The sequence below is a fragment of the Palaemon carinicauda genome, chromosome 22, assembly GCF_036898095.1.
Source record: "Palaemon carinicauda isolate YSFRI2023 chromosome 22, ASM3689809v2, whole genome shotgun sequence".
NCBI classification, from domain to species: Eukaryota; Metazoa; Arthropoda; class Malacostraca; order Decapoda; family Palaemonidae; genus Palaemon; species Palaemon carinicauda.
Window position 1 is genome coordinate 21,070,234 of NC_090746.1, and position 23,602 is coordinate 21,093,835.

Below are 23,602 nucleotides of genomic sequence, written 5' to 3' on the forward strand. Positions count from 1 at the left end.
GCGCTTGAACCAATCACAACCCGTCTTATATGCTACGTAGGTTACCAATTCAAAGTACTAGATACCCTGCGTACAGTATACTGTACAGTAATAATAATAATAATAATAAATAATGATACTGTAATAATAATAATAATGATAATAATAATAATAATAATAATAATTTTAATAACAACAACAATAATAATAATAATAACAATAATAATAATAGCTTTACGTACGCTATTTTACGCTTTTGTTGTAGGATGTGTGTGTCTCTCTCTCTCTCTCTCTCTCTCTCTCTCTCTCTCTCTCTCTCTCTCTCTCTCTCTCGTACGCTTATTCGAAATGTGATTTTTGCAACAAAGAATATTATTGGATGCAGTACTACATACGTATACATACAAAAGATTCATGGAAAAGCACATCCATTACATTTGTAGTACAGTAGTAGCCAACAGCAGCCTTACACCATTCTAATATGGTATGACTGCATCTGATTTGCATTTCATGTTCGATTTAATTTTACTACGTACAGTGAACCCTCGTTTATCGCGGTAGATAGGTTCCAGTCGCGGCCGCGATAGGTGAAAATCCGCGAAGTAGTGACACCATATTTACCTATTTATTCAACATGTATATTCAGACTTTTAAAACCTTCCCTTGTACGTAGTACTGTTAACAAACTACCCTTTAATGTACAGAACACTTAATGCATGTACTACAGTACCCTAAACTAAAACAGGCACAAATACTAAAGGTGATTTTATATCATGCATTTCCTAAACACGCTAAAAAGCACAATAAAAAATGGCAACCAATGTTTTGTTTACATTTATCTCTGATCATAATGAAGAAACAAACTGGAGGTAGAGCTTTGCTTATTACCCAGACATATTTCCCATACTTTTCCCTTAGAACTACATCACATCTTCCTACTTTAGATATATATATATATATATATATATATATATATATATATATATATATATATATATACATATATATATATATATATATATATATATATATATATATACATATATATATATATATATATATATATATATATATATATATATATATATATATGTGTGTGTGTGTGTATATATATATATATATATATATATATATATATATATATATATATATATATATATATATATATATATATATATATATATATTTATATGTATACACATATACATACCTACATATATACATAAATACATGCATACATATATATATATATATATATATATATATATATATATATTACTATATATATATGGGTTATGGAAAAAATCCGCGAAGTGGTGAATCCGCGATGGTCGAACCGCGAAGTAGCGAGGGTTCACTGTACTGTATACAGTACTGAATTATCATATGATCACATTCTCTTTTCGTGTTTTATTTCTTTCTGTGCTTAATTATATATCATATGTAATGCAATGAACAATCAGTAAGAGCAGATATTACTAATTACAGTGTTAATGGAATTACAGGTAACGAAATATCGTATTTGGGGTCTTCAGATATCGCGGTATTTTCGAAATTTACGGAAAATCCGCGATATGTATATATCTATACGGGTTATGAAAAAAATCCGCGAAGTGGTGAATCAGCGATGGTCGAACCGCGAAGTAGCGAGGGTTCACTGTACTAATCGACGGTTTCTCATAAGAGGCCGAACGAGTAGGAGCTTCGGAGGAGGGTCGGGAGATGGAAGAAGAGGCCTTGGATTTTTCTCCCTTCGAAGAAACCTTCAAAGGAGAAATATCCCGCTTAGACTTCTTCCGCCGTCACCCAAACCTCTCCCACAGGGAGGAAGGCCACTCCCTACACTCATTACACTTATTTGCACTATCACACCGTTGACCTCCGCATACAGGACAAATAGTGTGAGGATCAGTTTCTACCACCGACATAAACATTCCACAAGGGCGGCCGGAGAGTCCTGGGCAAGTGCGCATGGTCGCAGAAGTCTATTTCACAAACACACACTAAGAGAAAAAGAAAAAGCACAAGTCATTAATGGCTGCCAATATTCGGCGAGGATGAAGAGCGGCATCGTCCGTTCACCATCCGAGCTGAAAGCAAAGTGAGCTCAATCACAGCTGTGTGAGGGGCGGCGGTAGCAAGCTACCCTCCCCTACCCCCGCTAACTAGCGGTATGGGTAGATAACCCTTGTTAAAATTTAATGGCTCGTCATTTCAGCTATGCCGAAAGTAATACCCCTATTAAATAGCGTGGTTTGTATTCCAGTTACTGAATAAATTCTGTTTCTTTAAGGAAGGGAAACTGATGATGTTTGAGGAGGGGAGTAAAATTAGTGGGTATAATTTTCAATCTAATAATTATGCTGGATGGAACCATTCAGAAATATCTGTAAGATATGAGATTATAATACTGAATGTTTCTTATAATTGTTATAAGTATTCACTTAATTTAGCAATGATTGAGGACAAAAAATCAACTCCATAATATATAACGCATTTATCTTAAATATACTTAATAAAGTTTCGTTGTATCATATACAATAATTGGAAACTGAAGAAGACTTAGTTCACACTGATAATGCTCATTTATATAAAGACACTGTATTTACATCATAGAGTACAAAATTATCTGCCAAGATACAGAAATCGTTGTATGAATCTTATAAATGCAGGACATCACCATAATCACAGCTTTGAAAGAATTATGCATATTATCATGAAGGTACTAAAGTAACAGATATGCTTAACTGAAATTATAGGATAAATTTTACAATAAAAAAAAATTCTAATGGTATTTTAAATCCTGAAACTTGTAAGGAAAAACACTAAATTTGATTCATTATAAACACTCTTATTTATAATGTTCAAAGAACAGTTTGAGCATAACAATATAGCATATGACTTTAACAATGCTACAGCATTATCATGAATGTGAACAATGAACAACATGCACCATATCGAACAAAACTCCTAAAATGGATTCATTACAGGAATGGAACTTTATAATATTGTTCATAGCATACACATTCTAACATATATACAAGAGTACAAAACCAGTTGCTCATTCAAAAATAATTGTTTTGGTTGCATTAACCAAAACGTCAGCACCATATCAAATGGAATTTGTAACTATTTTGACAACAATAGTAATAAATGATGAAAGATCAAAAACTGTATTTCAGAATGCTAAAATAAATCACGTTTGCATAAAGAAATTAAGCATTTTCACGTAAATAGAAAATTTGTAGCTTCTTTGTAAAGTGTCTCGGATCCATGCATGGGATACACATAATTTGGTTGGGCACTCCACACAAAATAAAGCACTCACAGGAACATTTATTAAATGTATGTATATTTACATATACTGTAGCGGATAACTGCCCAAAAATATTCCTCCACAATAACTTTGGTTTAATTTGTATAATCTTTGTCAAAGTTCCGTAGTTTCTAGTTTCTTGTCAACAAGAGGATTGGCTATTTTGTGAAATGTTTGGTAGAGATTGGCACGATAGGTGTCGCTTATGTTGCGCTGCTCATGATTAGTCAGTTGCGCATTAGAACCCACCGTACTCGACTCCCTGGAGAAAGTAAATAAAGATATTGTTAGACAAAGCTGCCATTTTTATTAGGAGTTTCTATTACAAAGGCTATCAGTATGACAAAATACACAATGCTAAATACATTATAAGTTATCTGACATTTCTCTAGTTCTTAATGTACCTGCTTCTTACCTGTGTTTTATTCTAAAGAACTTCATCTTTCACAGTGAGAAAGATATTCAGTTTTACATGTTAACTCACCCTGTATCCATGCAGAGGGTTACTACAAATGAAAATGTAAGAATTATCACTTTATAAATCCAAATTAATTCTAAAATTATATTTACACTCAATACCACGATGCTAAGAAAATAATATAGTTTCATGAAATATTTTTAAATTACTGTACAGTATACAGCATTCTTAAAATGAAAGTCAAAGTTTTTCATCTTACTTAGGAATGATTTTGTGCTGCTTCTAACTAGTATGTTTCAGTGCAGTACTCCCTATAATTTGTATAGCACAAGAGAAACTTATTGCATTTCTTGTTAAATTAAATCTGTATATTTCTATCTCACCCCATGTTGGGATTCAGGAGGTCAATATTGTCATGCCGAGCCTTGGTTGTTATTTAATTCCAAGAGACCTGACATGACGTAATTTTCAACGTAGATTAGAATTTAGCCCTAAAAAGTGGCTTGTACATTCCTTAAACTGTACAAGAAAACGGATTTTGAGCAAAGCAAAAAATCTATTTTTGGGTGAGATAGCCATGTCGTCCTGATGGAAGGTTCCTTTACGTAGCTTTCTAAGGGATATTTGCTACAGTGACACTCCCAGAGAATTAACCATAGATCTCCAGAATTCTAACTCCTGGCGCGAGTATCGTTAATATAGCTTTAAGGATATCGCATAATATCTGGGGACGTATTTTTTGATACGACACAGCAATTTTCCCCCCGAATAGATTTAACTCTGAGGGGGAACAGTGGCGAACGAAAGGGAAGCAGTTATCAAGGTATTCGGTGGACCTCTCCGTACTACCACGGCTCATCATTCCGAACTTGCATTTAAGCTGGAATAGCCGCATATAGAGTAGTTTCGGGTGTGGTCATTTAAGATAGAAAGAAGGGTGGGTCCATAAGGATGACATGGCTATCTTACCCAAAAAATAGATTTTTTGCTTTGCTCAAAATTTGTTTTTTGTGATCGGCCATGTCGTCCTGATGGAAGCTTACCAGGGAATTAACTTGAAAGTACTATATATGTAGGTTTGTATAAGTGCCTTTACTTTGAATGAGTTCCTTATATGGTCTCCTAGACCCATATATGACATTACCGTTATTTGTCATATCCACCAAGCTTGGAACTAGCTTAGGGCTTCCTGCCCCCTGCAGGGAAAATGTCGACGTCGACTATAAAGATTCAAAGTTTGTATATCCGTAAGGACGCAAGGGAAACTTTTTAGAGATTGCCTTTTCGTGCTTTGGACATCGGTACGATCAAGATTCTATTTAAAGGAATAGAATAAAACTCTGGACTTTTTTATTTCATATACTGACGGTTAAAAGAAGACGCAGATACATTTTTATATTTATTTTCATAAGCAAAATAAATTGTAAATGTATACATCATAGGTAGAAGTCTAACCTTGCATCGATCAACATCATGGTTATATATATTTCTGACCTGTAAGGGAAGAATATACGTACATATATGAATTCATTATAAAAAATGCCACTCAGATGAATGTGAAGCTGAACATGTCTAGTTTCACTCAGATGTTGGATATGCATAAACACTATGTTCAAATGTTCACACGGCACTGGTGTTATTGGTTAGATTCTGCACCTGTATAGAAGTCTATTAATCACCATAGTGATTTTCACTCAAAGGTAGTAATACCTATGCACCCGATGCGCTGTTAAGTCCCAAAACAGTTCACTGTTCATCGCAGCACTAGACAACAGGTTTTATGACACTACCTGCCGCCACCACAAAGTGTTTTATCTCATGCACTTGCTTCGCGTAATGTTTATAGAAGACTCTGGTTGATTTCCACCCTGTACATGAGCGGAGCCTCTCTAAGTCCATGTGTTGGAAGAAATTCAACGAAGAAGCAACTTTTCTTGGATCGTGACCTGCGGGTGTGCTGTCAGGATCCGCTCTGCAAATAAAGTAGGCGAGTTTCGCTCTGTTGTCTTAGGGATAAGTTTGATCCTGAGGTTTCGCCTCGGAACAGCTGTCCCTCCTTGAAGTCTGAAGTTCTTCGAAGATAGACCTTGAGACACACTACTGGGCATAGAGAGACATCTTCCTTCAGTGGGCAGATTCTCCCAGTATCCCCACCTTTTGGTGGGTAGCTCGTTCTTGGTGAGAAAGGTAGATCAAGGAAGAGATTCAGTTCTCCTGTGTCTAGGAACTGAATATGGCCTTCATTTCTGGATAGGGCCACTGACTCTAGCCCCTGAGGCTATTGCAAACAGAAATATAACTTTCTGTGTTAGATCCTTTAGGGTGCAATACTCATTGTTTAGATTCGAAGCATAGTGCAAGACTTTGTCCAACGACCATGTTATGGGCTTTGGAGGGGTTGCTGGCTTGAGTCTAGCGCATGCTTTTGGTATCTTATTGAAGATTTCACCTGAAAGGCGTACATAAGAGGTCTAGTCAGAGCCGACTTACACGCGGTTATTGTGGTGGAAGCCAGGCCTTGTTCGTGTAGGTGTATGAAGAAAGAATGATAGAAATCTATTGATATTTCTGTTGGTTTCCTTGCTTTCACAAAGGAAACCCACTAATTCCAAGACAATTCATATTGTCTAGTTGAACTTGACTTGTACTCTTCGATGAAGTCGATTTTGTCCTTTGAGATACCAAACCTTTTCTTCGCTGCTAGGGCGAGAAAATCATGGTATGTAGGTTGTTGGTTCTCAGTGATGAAGTGTAAACAATCAACTTCTGAACCAGTTGGGATAAAACTGGGTTCAGCAGAGGAAACAACTTCAGTTTCAATTCTAGAACTAGAGGAAACCAATTGCTTCTGGGCCATTTGGGGGCCACTACTGCAGCTGTTCCTCTGAAGGATCTTATCTTTTTGAGGACTTTTAGCAGGAGATTGGTTGGTGGAAACAAGTAGCTCCGATTCCATCTGTTCCAGTCAGAGACATGGCGTCTATCGCTTCTGCTTGAGGGTCCTCGTAAGGGGCTACATAATGGGGTAGTTTCTTGTTGTCGCTCAGTGCGAAGAGGTCGATCTGCAGTTCCGGGACTTTTTCCGAGATGAAGGAGAATGAGTCTGCGTCTAGGGACCATTCTGTCTTTATCGGCTTTCGCCTGGATAGAGCATCCGCCGTCACAATGCGGAACCCTTGAAGGTGAACTGCTGATAAATGCCATCTTCTCTTCCTTGCCAGGCGGAAGATGGCTCACATCACATGATTGATGTGAGGTGACCTCAAGCCTTGTCGATTTAGACATTTTACTATTACTTCGTTGTCCAGGACCAGTCTGATGTGGACTGCTCTGCAAGGGGATAGTTTCTTCAACGTCAGGAAGACTGCCATAGCCTCCAAGATGTTAATCTGAAAAGTTTTGAACTGGTGCGACCAATTCCCTTGCACTTTCCTTTCTTGCGAATGGCCTCCCCATCCTTCCAGGGAGGCGTCCATGTGTATCACCACTGATGGTTGCGGTGGTTGCAAGAGAATTGTCCATGCTAGGCTCTTGGCTGTTGACCATGGCCTTAATAGCGTGCACAATCGGGTCGGGGTCAACCTTTGTTGATCTCTAAGAGCGTTTGATGTGTATCTTTTCCAGACTCCTGACGCATCCTTTAGTTGTGCTTTTAGCACCGGGTCTGTCACTGCTGCAAACTGGAGAGAGCCCAATACTCTTTCCTGTTGGTGTCTTGAAATCCTCATGTTGGATTAGTCTCTTGACAGATGCCGCTATCTCTCTCCTCTTCTTTAATGGAATGGAGAGGTGGTGTGACTGTAAGTTGCAATGGATTCCTAACCATTGAAACTTCTGAGCTGGAGAAAGGCGAGTCTTCTTGGGATTGATCTTGAAGCCCAGGTGTTCCAGGAACTGGATCACCTTTACGGCCACTTGCAGACAAGTAGTCTTGGATGCTGCCCACACCAGCCAATCGTCCAGCCAATTGTACTCCCTTGGAGCGTAGTTGCTAGACGATTGCGTCTACTAGCTTTGTGAATACCCTTGGGGCTATGTTTAACCCAAAGGGCATGGCTGTGAAGACATATTTTGTCTTCTGTAACCTGAATCCTAGGTAGGAGGAGAGGGGGCGACTGACTGGTAGGTGCCAGTAAGCATCTGCCAGGTCTATTGAGACTGTGTACGCCCCTTTTGGTAACAGGGTCCTTATGTGTTGCAAGGTAAGCATCCGGAACTTGTTCTGGATGAACTTGTTGAGTGGAGACAAGTCTAGAATGACTCTGAGTTTGTCCGAGTCTTTCTTGGGAACACAAAACAGCTTTCCCTGGAATTTGATGGACTTCGCTTTTCTTATTACCTTGTTCAAGAGTTCTGAGGTATATTCTTCCAACAAGGGGGTGGAGTGTTAGAAGAATTCTGGAAAACAGGTGGATTTTTGTTCCATTTCCAACCAAGTCCATTCGTGATTAGGCTGTGGGCCCAGGGATCGAAGGTCTAGCGATCCCGAAAGTGGAAAAGTCTGCCTCCTACCTGGAACCTCTCACTGTTTAGAGGTTCCTGAGGATTTGTTTCCCTGACCGCGTCCTCCTCTACCCCTTGGGAGGTTTCTGGAGGATCCTCTTTTTGGGCCTTTACTTTTGTAGGGCCGAAAGGTGGTCGTGTGCCTCTCAAAACCTGGGTTAAAGACAGGTGACTGAGCCACCAGCTGCTGAGGGACCATCTGGAAGGTGGTTTGTGGCTGGGCTACCATTTGAGGCACTGTGGCCAGGTCTACGTGGTCTCTTTGCCTTTCTGTTCTTAGGCTGGGGACCACTATCTGAGGAAGATTTCCTTTTTGAAGACATGCCCCACTTTTGGAGAAGGTTCCTATTCTCCGTGGCAGCTCTGACAATGACTTTTTGGACCAAATCTTGTGGGAAAAGGTCTCTGCCCCAGATGCATGATGAGATCAGCTTTCTGGCTTCGTGTTTTACCGTTGCTGCGGCAAACATATGCTCTCGTGGGACTTAGCTAAGACCATGTACATGTCTGGGGCATTAGTTAGGCCTGCACACATTTCCAGGTAGTTCTGATGAGACAACGAAGCGGCAAGTCTTTTTTTCGTCTCCTGTTACCTTCTCAAAAGATGGTCTGGCAACTTTGGAAGGTTCTCATTAAAATGCTGGCCTGCTATCTCCGGATCCAACTTTGAGACGGAGAAGGTTAGATGTACCTCTTTCCATTTCTCCTCGCAGTGGCTAGAGATAATGGTTTGCATTCCTCTAGAACTGGGCAGGGTTTGCCCTCTTCGACTGCTTTCATGACACAGTCAAGGACTTTGACCGAAAAGGGAAAAGTTTTGGAGGAAGGAGCAATGAAGGTTGGGTGCTTCTTGCTCAATGCTGAGACTTTGGAGTTGGTATATCCGGCTCCTTCCAGGGTCTTGGTTAGGATGGCTTGCGCCTTGTCATGTTCGAAGATAATGACTTCCTTGGGTACTGTCTCCTCGCGGGATGCAGGTTCATCTCGCAGTCTCGCGTAACAATCTGGGTACACTGAAAAGCTAGGCCAGAAAAGAAGATCTTCAAGGGGTTTGGCCCCCAACTTCTCGGAGATATAAAGCTTCCCATTCATCATGGGCATGTGCTCCGTATACCTCCAGGGGTTGGTTTCGGAGCAGTGAGGGAGGTCAGATACTTTAAGGGGCTTAGCAGAGCGAGCCCATGGAAGCGCCAGGGCATTTCCCTTCTTGTACCTCTCTCTTCGTCTCTTTAAGATCTTGCTTTATCTCTTCTTGTTCCTTCCGGAACACTGCCAACATCTGCTGGATCGACACTAGGAGTGCCTCGCTCCTGTCGACCTGTGTAGTCGGTTGGGGAGTTGAGGCTGAAGAGGTTGACGGCATAGGTTGATATGCCATAACAGTGAACCGAGGGTCCTCAGTCACCGTCGAAATGGATCATTCTTCCTCCGTTGGTGGTTGAACCACTTCTTCTTCAGGGCCTTCTTGCAGTAGGTCATGTTTGGTGTCAGTGGACACCTCTGACATCCGTTCTTGATGGATGTTCATGCCTTCAAGTGCCTTATTGAGTCCACGTCCATTTCCAGTTGAATGAAGGGAGGCTGGACCTGTTCCTCGGGCACTACCTCACTGGATTGCGCCTTAGGGAACAGAAGGCACCTAAGAGATTTGTTAGGTAGGTAAGGTCCCGGAGAGTTCTTCTGGAACCCTCTTACCCACCTACGAAGGGTTTCCCTTGCTGTATCCCTTGACTCCCTGGTGGCAGGGATATCTTCTCCAAAGCTGTTGGTCAGCAAGGTCGAACAGTTGGAGCAACCCTTCGGGTCCCAGTATCTCAGGGATCCAGATACGATGCAGCAGGGGGCATGAGACCTGCACACGTCACCATTGGCTCCTCCTGTAAAGGAAAAAGGGTGAAATGAGTATACAGTTGTCTATATCGTTGATATAAATGCATACTTTTAATAGTAATACTTACTATTATATTTAATAGCTTAGGATAGTGAGCTAGAAAGGAAATAGGAAAGACGCATATCTGTTTCCTCTCCCACGCAATCGCTGAGACCTCCGTCAATATTAATATTTAAAGTCCCTTATAAGGAAGAATACAAGGTGGAACGACTCCCGTACATAGAGCCGGAGTTAGTGAATATTTATACTAACTTCTCCACCTGTGGAATATTAATACTGAACGGTGTTTATAAGTGTTCCGATGATCAAAGGATTCATCAGGATGTTGATGGATTACTTCAACCTAGACATGTTATGCGGTCTCAACAATGGACTGTGATAGGATACACAGAGTATGTTAGTAATACTTGTACTACTGTATTGTTGTATACTGTAGTTTTACCAACTACTGTATTGTTTTATACTGTAGTTTTACCGGTATACTACCGGGGATAGGCTAGTACCTGGCAGCACTAACTGATAGAGAGAGAGAGAAAGAATGGAAAGGAGGATCTCCTATTATTATGGTTTAGCACAATAATTGGAAGTGTAGGAAGGCTACTGCCGCCTACTGTCTCCTTGCCAGAATGCAGAATGAGAGTTCTAATGGAAGGGGGAGGAATCATCTGATTCTACCTTCCATCCATCCACAACTTTTGCTGCCAGCTGTAATGTCGGTTGCAAGTATACTGGGTTTCCTACCGGCAGCTGTCAGGGCCGGCTCAGTCTTTCCCCCCGGGGCATTCACCTCCGGTGAAGGAAGGACATAAGGAGGAAGTGGCTGAGGCGGCAACCTAACCGCCGCTGGTAGGGTCCCGGCTGGCAACGCAGTCAACCCGGCAAGCCGGGATGACTGTCAAAATACCGGCAAAAGAAACAAAAGAAAGTTGTGACAGCTAGGCCAACACTAAAGGACAGAGGGGGGGAGGGGAAAGGGTCTTATAGTTTACAGGGGAGAAAGGCGGCAGCAAGTATGTCGCCTACTTTCGGCTATAAACTAAGGAAGTATGGCTTCCTGTGCCGATGACGTTGTGGTCGGCAGAGGAACAAAGATTCCCCTGTCGGCGACATTGTCGGCTGCAAGACAGTACACCCTGAGCTACCATCTTACTTCAGAGCCGGGATACTCAGCGGCAAAGAAGACAGACGGTATAAGACTATCCAAGTCAAGCTGGAGTTTACTACTTGACGGCGATGACGAAAGATGGGGTTGCCGCCTGTAATGGCAGCGGCTCAGGGAGGGAGGAAGGGTTTAGCCTCCTTTCTCTAAAAGAGAAAAATATCGAACCTTATCCATAAATTCTAGGGGATATATGTCCCCTTCCGAATTAATAAGGAACGATATGGTGAGGGTAAACAATGGGAATTACTCTACTTAGGTATACACGAGTTAGGCTAGCCTAACTCCGGTGGGGACCGCGGCCTAGGCTAGCCTAACTACGGTGGGGACCGCGGCCAAGGTTAGTACCACTGGGGTCCCAGGCATATACGATAAGTAAAGTTACATATCGGAAGAGGACTAATTAAATAGTATGCAATATCTTCACAAGTATAATTTGCCTAACTAGCTAAAAGAATTTTCATAGCTAAATACCGGGAGTGTCGCATTACTGACTAAATAAAATGTATTTATGACGAGTGACAGCGGTTTCAAAATGGCCGCCTCCGGTGTCGGCTACGCTCAACCAAACACACTTAAATTATACGAATTTAACTGTGAGAAGGGAGCCTTAAAATTATACACAGAAAAGATTAGATACTCAACTTTCCAGAGGATGAAGATGCTGGAGATTGCATGATAATATTCCAAAAATCCGTAACAAACACCGGGAAAAGCGTGGGAGTGCACTTAGCTTAAATGCTACAGACAAAGGAATGATGAGCCGTAGTAGTACGGAGAGGAGGTCCACCGGATACCTTGATAACGGTTCCCCTTTCGTTCGCCACTCTTCCCCCTCAAAGAGTTAAATCTATTCGGGGTGAAGATTGCTATGTGTCGTATCAAAAAATATGTCCCCTGATATTATGCGATATCCTTAAAGCTGTATTAACGATACTTGCGCCGGGAGTTAGAATTCTGGAGACCTATGGTTAATTCTCTGGGAGTATCACTGTAGCAAATATCCCTTAGAAAGCTACCTAAAGGAACCTTCCATCAGGACGACATGGCTGAGCCCAAAAAAAGTATATGTACGTACATACAATATGCTATAATGTTATAAAAATCATTAATAGGCTTTCATGTTAAGTACAGTACTGTATGTTGTACATACTTGCATAGTACAGTACAGGAATGCAGGGGCTGTACATTAGATAAACTATCTGTATATCTTAACCCCCTGCAAAGGGCAAGGTTTAAGTACAGTATACCTAAATCTGAAGTAATACAATAGTTAATCATTCAAGTGTCTTCTCTAGCTTTGCAAATCCATCCCTACCTTTATTAGAGGATTCCAAGGCTATAAGAAAGAAGTTGAATAAGACAGCATGTAAAGTGGAACCTAAAATCCACTTTAGAGTTAGCTTCTTTTCTTTAACACTGAAACTTGTGTTGTAGAGGATCTAGACTTTTTCCTTTAATTGACCACATCAAAAGGAGGGTCTCGGGCCATAGGCAAACCCTTCTTCATCACCTAATGAAATAATCTTCAGGTACCTTGGATGTTAATGGAAATGTTGGATGGTGAAACATTGAATGCTTTCTCTTACTTGATAATCAACTTAAGATTTACATTATTATTTAAATTGATAATCAACAAAATAAAACTGTTTTGTTCTTACGTAAAGTAAGTCAAGGGGCGCAGAAGACTGAAATTCTTTTTTTTCACCAGTTGGTCCTGTGCTTTTTCCAGTTAGATTAGCACAAATTTTGGGACCAATCCTAAACAAGGGGCAATTCTACCTCTTTGGTCAGGCCTCTTAAGATTTCCATCCATAAACCTAGACCAATTATAAACCAGGTGATGGCTCCTGCATGGGCAGCTAGCAGGAATGTCTGTCAGTATCCAACATAATTCAGAACATGTTGAACGTCACTTTTGTATGGCCAGGAATAAAGGTAAAGAAAACAAAGCCACTGAATTAAAACACTAATCCCCCCATAGTGGGTACTGCCATCCATGCTCACACTGTGCACTGTAGGTATAACAGTACTTGAGGGTCTCGACAGTGTTCCTTTAGCCCTAAGCTGTACTTGATAAGTATCCTTCTAATTGACCTACTTTGCCACTTCTTTTTTTTCATCTTTCTGTCTAACCTCTTCTAACTTTTTTACCTAATAATGCAACTGACGGGTTTGTCCACTATTGCACATGGGCGTGTTATATGGCCTCGCAAGCCCCAGCGCCAAGCTACAAGGGCCAAATTCACAAGTCTAATCCAAAACAGTGATTCTCTGTCTTCAAACCACTGTAGTGGAAGGTGTTTCTCTATTTTGGATGTAGTGGGAGAGGTTAGGTGCGGAATCTCATGTTCTTCAGGTGTTTAAGGAGGGTTACAGCCTCCTATTAAAACAGGTCATACCCTGAAAAAAATTATCCAATGACCTTCCCAACACACTTGCACAACCCTCAGAAAAGGCTAACCCTCTGGGAAGAAATATACAGTAGTCTAATGGACAAGAAGGCCATCAAAGAGGTAAAAATAGATTTCTCCAGGGTTTTAAAACAGGCTGTTAGTCTTTTCAAAGTTGACAGGGGAATGGAGACCAAAGCTGAAAGATACAAACAAAAGTTCGATATATGTAAAATTAACAAATTCCTTAATAGTTAAAGTTTCTCTTAAAGACAACCTTTTCCATTCTAGCTACCACTCATAAGGGTCACTGAATGCTCTCTTAACAGATCTATCAAATTTTCATCTTCATGTCAGAGCATTGTGTTCAGAAGAAAGAATTTTCAGTTCAGGTGCCTTTGTTTCTGCATAGCATTGCAGGGATTCTTTCATACAACCAATGCAATCTTCAAATCGCTTAATTTGTTAGGAGTCTGAATTTTGTACCCTCTTAATGAGAGAATGCCTTGATAAAGTCATTGAGCTTCAGCACGGCATATCATTCCCGTGCTGAAACTTGGTGACGGGCAAGAGGGCTCTCGAACTTAGGGAAATTGGTCCCCCTGTTCGAATCTAAATTTCTCTCTTTAATCTTTTTTTTCTCTCAATATTGCTTCAACCTTCTACTAATTTTATAAACTTTCTTTTTTGTTGCTTTCCAAACTCTATGAGAAAAATTCCCTTATATATATGTATATATTATGTACATATAAATATTTATTTATTCTTCTTTTGGCTTGGATGTTTCTACATCCATTATAGCAGCTGGCGTGGATGTTTATACATCCTTTATTGCTGCCTGGTTCAATGAATGGGAGGAGGTGTCATGGTTGGGAGGTGTTGGCATTCAAAGGTATAAGTGAGAGTATTGGATGATCTCAGCCATCTCGAAGATGGTTTGGACCTTTTTGGCAGAACTATTCTCAAGTGTTGGGTCTTTGGAATCCAGGTGGATCTAATGCTTGGGGTAGGACGCTTGGCTTTTGGCCGGAAGCCCATCATTACAGATATGGGGAGGATGATTCCAAATTTCCTTGGTCTCAGTCCTAACAGGCGGGTTCAGCTTACACCTGTGCCTCTATATCTGTTTTGATGCTATCCTTCGGGTAGGGTATGGAGTGGACCATTTGGGAAGTATATTCTCATTGTGCCAATAGTGGAGAGTACAAATTTCCTTTCCAACATGTGATGCCTCAGTATTCTTGAGCAGGTGAATCAAACTCATCTCTTCTTTTTCAACTCTTATGGATTCTTCAAACGACCCCACATTCCCTGGATATGCTGACTCTTCCCCAGCACTGTTGACGACCCCTGGTAAGTCTATCAAGGAAAATTCTGTTGATGACCTCGGAACTGGAAAGGACCATTCTACTGATGCTCCAAAATTGAGTAATTTGGGTAACACAAGGAAACTTCAAATCCTTCATATTACCCAAATTCCAAGACACACATTATTATGATAACCTATATAAAGCATTTGAGTGCTATGGATGTATAGAAGAAATAAGGATGAAAGTTGAAGATAAGTGGGATTCATGGATATCTTACAGTAGTCATGATGAAGCATTTAAAGCAATAAGTAACATGAATAATATTAAAATTAATAACTTAAATGTAGCAGCAGCTCTCTGCGATAAGGTACCAAAGGATTTAGATGTATATAGGCCTGCCGACTGGTTAGAAAAAGACGCTAAGTTAGTTATGCATTCCCAGAGAAAGCCAAAACCACCATATTGGCTTGTAGCTGAATCAAAGGGGGTTACAGGGAATTATTTTAAAGTATGCAAATTAATTCAGAAAAAAGTAGGAACTATTGCACTGGGAGATATATCTCGTTTTGGAAAAAATAGTTTCCTTATCCATGCCAAATCAAGCACATAATCTGTAATACTGTCCAACCTAAATACAACTAATGATGATATTAAGTTAGATGTCAAACCACACCTAAATTTTAGTTACGGAAGGGGAGTAGTTTTTAACAAAGATCTGTATGAATTTACAGAGGAGATACTGACCATGTGTCCACTGAATGTATGGAAAGTGCACAAGATTCCTGGAACATCAACGATCATACTTACTTTCCAGGATGCTGATGTACCTTTCCATATTACTATTGAAAACGAAATAATCAAAGTACGACCATTCAAGCAGAAGCCACTGCAGTGTTCTAATTGTTTTAAATTTGGACACCCGTCTAAGGTTTGCAAAAATGAGAAAATATGTGGTATTTGCTCCCAAACTTACCATGGAGAATGTGCACTTGGAGAGAGGTGTTCAAATTGCACCTTGAATCCACAGACAAGAGCTGCGAGCTGTATAAGTTGGAAGAAGCTGCCCTAAACAAATCTAGTGTGGAACATATAAGTGTGGGACATGCCAAAAGACTATTAAATAAATCAAATAGCTATGCTACGGCATTAAAATCAAACCCACCTAGTAATGCCAATAGCTCCAGAAAAAGAAACATACCCTCTGATAAAATGTCAAATGATGAGGTAAGCATATTACCTCTCCTGAGGCTTTACCACGGTTTATTAACAATAGGCCATTGCCCATTTCTGTACAGCCTACGTCCCCCATTACAAAAACTAGCACAAACCTCTCACAGGCGATGTCCTTGCCTGATTTGATGGAGGTTCCACTAAAAACCAACTTACCTGATGCACCTGTAGTGGGAAAGGTGCAAAAAGCTAAAACCCCACCAACTATTAATTGTAAAAGAGAGAGACCTCCCTCTCTCTCACCCCCACCATTAGAAACATTAAAGTTAGGACATCGAATAAATTTGATGTTTTGTCTGTTGATGTTTCTAATGAACCAGAAAATGAACTGAATAGCAGACTTCAAGTTGAGGTCCACCAAACACCTGAACAAATAGACCAAAAAGACACAAAGAAAAACACAAACGTAAAACCCAATATATCAAGATCATCTCTGAAGAAACCTAAAAGTAATAATGTTAGATTAAAAACTGCTAATGGGAAGACCTCATCCAAGATGTCTTCCAGAAATTATCCATAGTTTTCTCCTCCATTTTGAAATGGAATTGCCAGGGTTTAAGGGCCAAATATGAAGAACTTAAGATCCAAATTCATGAACATTCCCCCCATAATTGTATGTCTACAGGAAAGTAAGCTTGATACTAACACTCCTAGTCCTCGAGAGTATGTTAGCTATAGAACACCATATTATCAACAAGCAGGGAGCCACGGCGGAAGTCTCATGTACGTTCGTCGAGATGTTCCCCAAATACCTATGTCTGTTCATACACCCCTGCAGGCAGTGGTTGTACAAATTGGTATAGGGAGAAAATATACAATATGCTCTCTGTACTTACCTACAAATGATAATATTTCATACGATGATTTAGTAGAGGTCATTCAACAACTCCCTCAACCTTTTCTCTCACTAGGAGATATGAATGGTAGACATCCTTTGTGGGGTGATGTTTTGGCAAACGCAAGGGGCAATATTATCTCATCAATTGTGGAGAATGAGGATGTCGGACTCCTTAATACAGGAGAGCCCACGCACTTCCATGTTCAGACAGGTACCTTGTCATGCATTGACCTTTCATTTGCAAGCTCTTACTGCCTTCTTGATTTTGATTGGAGGACATTAGATGATTGGCATACTAGTGATCATGCACAAATCATTATAAACACCAACAAGGGTCTGCCTCTACAAAGATCGCCACGATGGAATCTTGACAAGGCAGACTGGGTTAAATTTTGTGAGCTAAGTGAAATCGAAGGGAGTGCAGAACAGTTTGAAAGTATTGATGATGCCATAGACCTACTGAATGGAACTCACCATATATCAGGAATCAATTCGATTCCCAAAACCACAGGACTATTCAAAAGACGACCAGTCCCGTGGTGGTCTTCAGAATTAACAGCCTTGCACAGAGCCACCAGAAAATCTCTGACTAGATTGCGTAGACGCTGTACGGATGAAAATTTGATAACATACAAAAAGTGTAGAGCACAGTTCCGTCGTGCCATAAAAGAAGCTAGATGCCAATCTTGGTTGGCTTTTGTTTCCTCCATTAATAGCAGAACACCACCATCTTCTGTATGGAGGAAAATGAAAAAGATTGCAGGCAAATTTACCCCAAACCCACCACCAGTGTTGAAAGTGAATGGTCAGTATGTGACTGAAGGAAATGAAGTTAGCAATGCCCTGGCTGACCATTTTTCAAATGTATCATGTAAGAGTGTAGCAGCTTATGGTCACCAGTACAGGAGCATTGAAGAAAAGAAAATTTTAAATTTTGCAACAGGAAGGGAAGAATTGTATAATTCTGCTTTTACTGAAAGAGAACTTGATTCCGCACTCACTACTTGTAACGATACAGCCCCTGGACCCGATGGAATTCCATATGCAATGGTTAAACATGTACATTTTAATACAAAGTTATTTATTTTAAGTATTATTAATAGAATATGGCATGATCATAGTTACCCAAGTGTTTGGGAACTAGCCATTATTTTAGCCTTTTTAAAACCCGGTAAGGACAAGTTTTTAGCAGCAAGCTATTGATCGATTGCATTGACTTCTTGTTTATGTAAAATCATGGAGAAGATGGTCAATGCAAGGTTGATGTGGTACCTTGAAAAGAAGGGTATTTCATCACCGATTCAATGTGGATTCAGAAAAATTCACTCAACAACTGATGTGTTGATACGACTTGAGTCCTTTATTTGTGAAGCCTTTGCTTCCAAACAGCAGCATGTGAGTTTTTTTTTTTACCTTGAAAAAGCATATGATACCACATGGAGATATAGTATACTTAAAAAAATTCATGAATTAGGATTAAAAGGAGAACTACCACTATTTATTCAGTCATTTCTTTCGCATACTCTATCAGAGAGTAAGTGTCAGGAAGGAGGAGTTCCCCAGGGGAGTGTGCAGAGTGTAACCCTGTTTGCACTAGCAATTAATGGGATATCCTCAGTCATTCCCCAGGATGTTCTCACAACATTATTTGTGGATGATCTCTCAATATCATTTGCTGGAACTAGAATGGTAATTGTTGAGAGAAAAATACAACTTTCTATAGACAAAATTATCCAGTGGGCCGATATGAATGGATTTAAGTTCTCGACAAGTAAAACTACCATTGTCCATTTTTGTCGTATCCGGGGAGTACATCCAGACCCGGATATATACATTAAAGGTCAACGGATACCATGTTTAAGTGAAGCTAAATTTTTAGGTTTGATATTTCATTGTAGGCTTACATGGGTTTCTCACTTAAAAGCGTTACAAGCTAAATGTCTCGAGGCTCTGAATATCTTAAAAGTATTGTCCCATACTTCATGGGGGGCAGACTGCAATACTATCTTATAATTATACAAGGCCTTGATTTTTTCCAAAATTAGTTATGGATGTGAAATATACTCTTCAGCCACCCCAAGCCGGTTAAGGATATTAGATTCAATACATCATGCTGGTATTAGATTGTCCACAGGAGCATTTAGAACCTCACCTATCCCAAGTCTCCTTGTTGATGCTGGAGAATTACCTCTAGACCTTTACCGAATGTCTACTATTATTCAGTATTGGTTTAGATTGCAAAGACTCCCTAATTCTTTAGCCTTTCAGACTGCAAGCCTTGTAAAGCACTCAACATACTTTGAGTTGCACCCAAAATCTCCTCAACCTTATGGGTTTTGTGTGAAACAATTATTAAACAGTCTTGATATAGTTAGAAGTAAAGTGCTTCCATTTAAGGTATCATCAACGCCTCCATGGAAACTACCTGACGTATTTTTTTGTAAATATTTTATTGGAGTTAAAAAGAATATGACTGACTTAGAATCCAGGTCTCTTTTTATGGAACATGTTGCAGAACATAGGGGATCGACTTTTATATATACTGATGGCTCCAAATCTGATGCTGGCGTTGGATTTGGAGTACATGGTAATGATTTTAATCGTAGAGGTGCACTTCCTCCAATAGCTGCAATATTTACTACCGAACTGTATGGCATACTATCCGCTATTGAGAAAATAGCGTTGGAAAAGGAGGGTAATTTTACCATTTTTAGTGATGCAAGGAGTGTCCTTCAAGCTTTAGAAGTTTTTAATTCTAGTAACCCTCTAGTTTTAAAGATTTTAGAATGGCTTTTTAATTATTGAACTGAGAGGTATAATGGTTCGATTTTGTTGGGTTCCAGCACATATGGGTGTGTGTGGGAATGAGAAGGCAGATTCATTGGGGAAAAATGCTGCATCCGAGTTGCTGCCAAGAAGGTACCCCCTTCCGTGTACTGATTTCCTACCTAACATCAAGAAATTGCTTTGCAATAAATGGCCAACAGCACTGGAATAGTCTAGATGGCAATAAAATGAGAGAAGTAACAAATGTCATATCTCCTTGGAGGTATAACATGATGCCCAGAAAATGGGAGACGTCTCTTTGTCATCTCCGTATTGGTCACACTCGGTTGACACACAAATTTCTGCTGAAGGGCCAACACCAACCGTACTGCGATGACCGTTTAGTACCTCTAACAGTGAGATATTTATTGACAGAATGCCCCAATTATAATAACTTAAGGAATAGATATTTGTTTGAGGCTCGAGGTGAGGGTGGCAGGTTCATCCTTGCCAAGATTCTTGGACATGATGTGTCCTACTATGCAAGTGGCATTTTTAAATTTATTTCAGAAACAAGTCTTTTGAAAACTAAACTTTTATAATGACATTCAACTTTTATGGTTTTAATTGAAGATTCTTTTATTTTTTATTTATTTATATATAAACTAAATGCTATCGGCGTCAATGACCTTAGATGTCAGGATGCCTGAAAACTTTAAATCAATCAATCAATCTGAATTCTGTACTTAGACAATGGACTACAATTGACAAACTCTCTTCAATGTGTCTTGAAAGGCAAAATTGATTATTCTCTATATCTCCTTCCCAAGATATGGGTATTTAATAATCTGGAAGAAGTCCGTATTTATTCAATTTTGTGCAGTATTTATGGATGAATACTATGTTGATCCCCTTTCAGGGTTTTCTCACAGAGAAGACAGTGAACTACTTCCTCAAGTTTGTGGAGGCTTTCAGAAACACTACCAGTAACAGCTTCCTAATAATCGAGTCTCCTAGAACAGCTCCCAATGGTTGAGTCTTCTAGAACTGATGTCTTTAATAGAGAGGCTTTTGACTCGCACTTGATTAAGAGAGGCCATAACAGTCTACTTAAAGCAGCCAGGGTAAATAGTTACATCCTCTAAAAAAAAATTTTATCTTGCAGTGTAGTGTTGAATCAAATGTTGAACTGGTGGAACAATCGCATACTTTTATCTGGGATCAGCATCAAGTCTCCAGTTGTAAAACTTATGTTGTTTTACAGATGCAACCAGTAAGAATGGGGAGAAACTTTGGCCAACCATATACAGTCTGGAAGATTCTTCACAACTGACTAGAACTGTTAGATATTCTGACAGCGTTGTTGTTAAATTCTTAATAATACACAAATTGCCTCGCTGTACTCTAACAACTCCCAATGCAATGCATTAAGAAAGAAAACAGCTATGCAACCAATTAAGCCCTCTTATTCCTTCTAGCTCATGATTTTTTGTGCTTGATGGAAGCTATAAATATTACAGATACCAATTTATTGCTGGAAAGATAAAGGCTTTGGCTGATCCATTAAACAGGAATTGGTTCATTCTCACTGAATGAGACAATAAACAGAGGTTACCATCTCTTAACTCTAGGGCCATAATCTAAACTAGATACCCTCTTTGAAGAGGGTTTGTTTTTGGCTAATAATAGGAAACCTAGGGTCAGGATTAAAAGACTGCCCAGAATGGTGGTAATGAACTCCTGATATCTGCAAAAGGTAGCAACTTCACTGACTATTGCTCCTGAAGCTAGAGTTATAAGTAATATGCCTTTTTGTAATAATTCTTTAGGGGAGATGGAGGAATTATCTATCTTTGCCATAAACTCAAGCACCCAATTCAAAGACCAAGATACTGCAGGGACTGGCAATGGTCAGTGCAAAGCAAAAGTCTGGGTAATTTTATGAAACTGGCTCGAATCTAAATTGATGTCAAAAGCCCACTTGAAAGATTGTCAATACCGATTTGTATGTCAAAACTTTTGAGGGCTGAAGGTTCCTATCTTTCAAGAGGTGGACCAAAAAGGAAGCCAGAAAGTCTGGGGTTATCTAACAAGGTGACTTATTCCTCAGTTAGGCTATCCTTGCTTTCCACATTGATCGATATTGTCTAGTAGATGAAGACCTCTTATAGCTTGTCAAATATGTCATGCTGTGAGCTGAGAAATCTGTACCATAAATATGGGAGAGAAAATTCAAGCGTGAAGGTTCTGGGTCTGAAAGGAGAAAGCAAAGATAACCCAACTTAGTCTCAGACGCTGGAGCACCAGATACCACAGGCTGTTTGGACAAAGGTAAGCTACTAACAAAGCTGTCCCTAGAAATTCCTTAAAGTTATTCAATGCCATCAAAATCAAACTAGGAGGAAACAGCTAAATCAATTACCATTGGTTCTAATCTAATTTAGAACACCCAAATTTGGAGCTACATACTGTATTGTGGAAGCTTGTTGGTTTCTTTTGTTGCAGAGGTCTATTTGGAGATTTAGAACTAAATGTAGGATTTCCTGAAAAGAGCTCTGATCCAAGGTCTATTCTGTGTGCAGGGCTGTCTGAACAGAGCATCCACCACTACATTGAGAGATCCAGAGAGATGGTATTGTGAGAACAACAAATGAACCTCCTGCTCAAATAGCAAGTCACAGCACTGAGAAGTCTTGAGCACAATCCCCCTCCTGAAGCAAAAGACTACTGCCTGGTTATCTATGAGAATCTTGATAGGGAAGTTTCTTCTTGAACCAAGTCTCTTCAATGTCTGGAAGTCTGCCTTCAGTTCCAACACATTTGTGTGAAATGCTGCGAACTGGTGGCATCATTTCCCTAACACATAGGTCTCCTCCGAATGACCTCCCCAAGCCAAGCGGGATTCATTTGCATTAAGGATCATGTAAATTGGGTAAGGGAATAATAAACAGACATGGAAAGGGCCTTTGATGTGGTCCATGTCCTGAGAACTCTTTTGCAACATCTAGGCAACTAAGCCTTAAAGTCTTGACACCCTTTACAGGATGCTCCTCTCCATACCCAATTTAGGTCTTTCAACCTGGTCTTTAGCACTGGATTTACTATTGAGGTAAACTGAAGGCCTCCAGTTGCTGTATGGTGGAGAAGTAGTTTGAAAGAATCTGACCTTGCTTAGAATTCTTTACCAACATTGAAGTCCTAGCCATTGAAATACTGTATCCTTCTTGAGACTAGTCTTTATTCTGTAAAGTTTATCAGGATATCTAGTTCCTGAAGAACTTGCAAGACTTGATTTGTGTAACTGTGATAAAATTCTTTTGTCTCTGCCCACATTAGTCAGTTGTTTAAATAGGTGATGGCCTGAACCCCTGGCAAACATAGGAGTTTGATTACTGACTTTGCCAGTTTTGTGAACACTAGGGGAAATATTAAGTCCAAAAGACATGACTTTGAATCTGTATACACCTATCCTGAGCCAAAAACCCAGGTAAAGTCAGAAGTGGGGGGTACTAGGGAAATGCCAATAGGCATCTTTTAGATCGATAATACTGTACAGGTTTAATCCCCTTCATGTATTAATTGGCATACATGCATGATGGTTGTAATTTTGAAATTGTGCATCTGATATGATAGTTGAGATGAGGTCGTCAAGTAACACTCGTCTTTCAAGGAAGTCTTTCTTCAGTATGCAGAATAGTCTGCCCTAGAATTTTAGGAACCTGCACTTTTCTATAACTTTTTTCAGCACCTTGCTTACAAATGAATAGAGTTACAGGGTTCTGGTTAAATAAAAACAGTG

The 23,602-nt window shown here is 39.9% G+C and overlaps 1 protein-coding gene across 6 annotated transcripts in view; it reads right to left on the reverse strand.

Moving 5' to 3' along the window:
* Positions 1–2,461: 2,461 nt before the first annotated feature.
* Positions 2,462–23,602, reverse strand: part of Cad88C (cadherin-88C) — a 372,106-nt gene continuing 350,965 nt past the window's right edge. For 4 of the 6 annotated variants that reach the window (XM_068346033.1, XM_068346032.1, XM_068346029.1 and 1 more), the window contains exon 35: positions 2,462–3,557. In XM_068346033.1, the coding sequence (XP_068202134.1) occupies positions 3,410–3,557 (148 nt within the window). In that variant the 3' untranslated portion in view covers positions 2,462–3,409. Of the gene's footprint in view, positions 3,558–3,710; positions 3,802–23,602 lie in introns of all 6 variants that reach the window. The other 2 variants (XR_011039409.1, XR_011039408.1) reach the window with 1 other exon arrangement.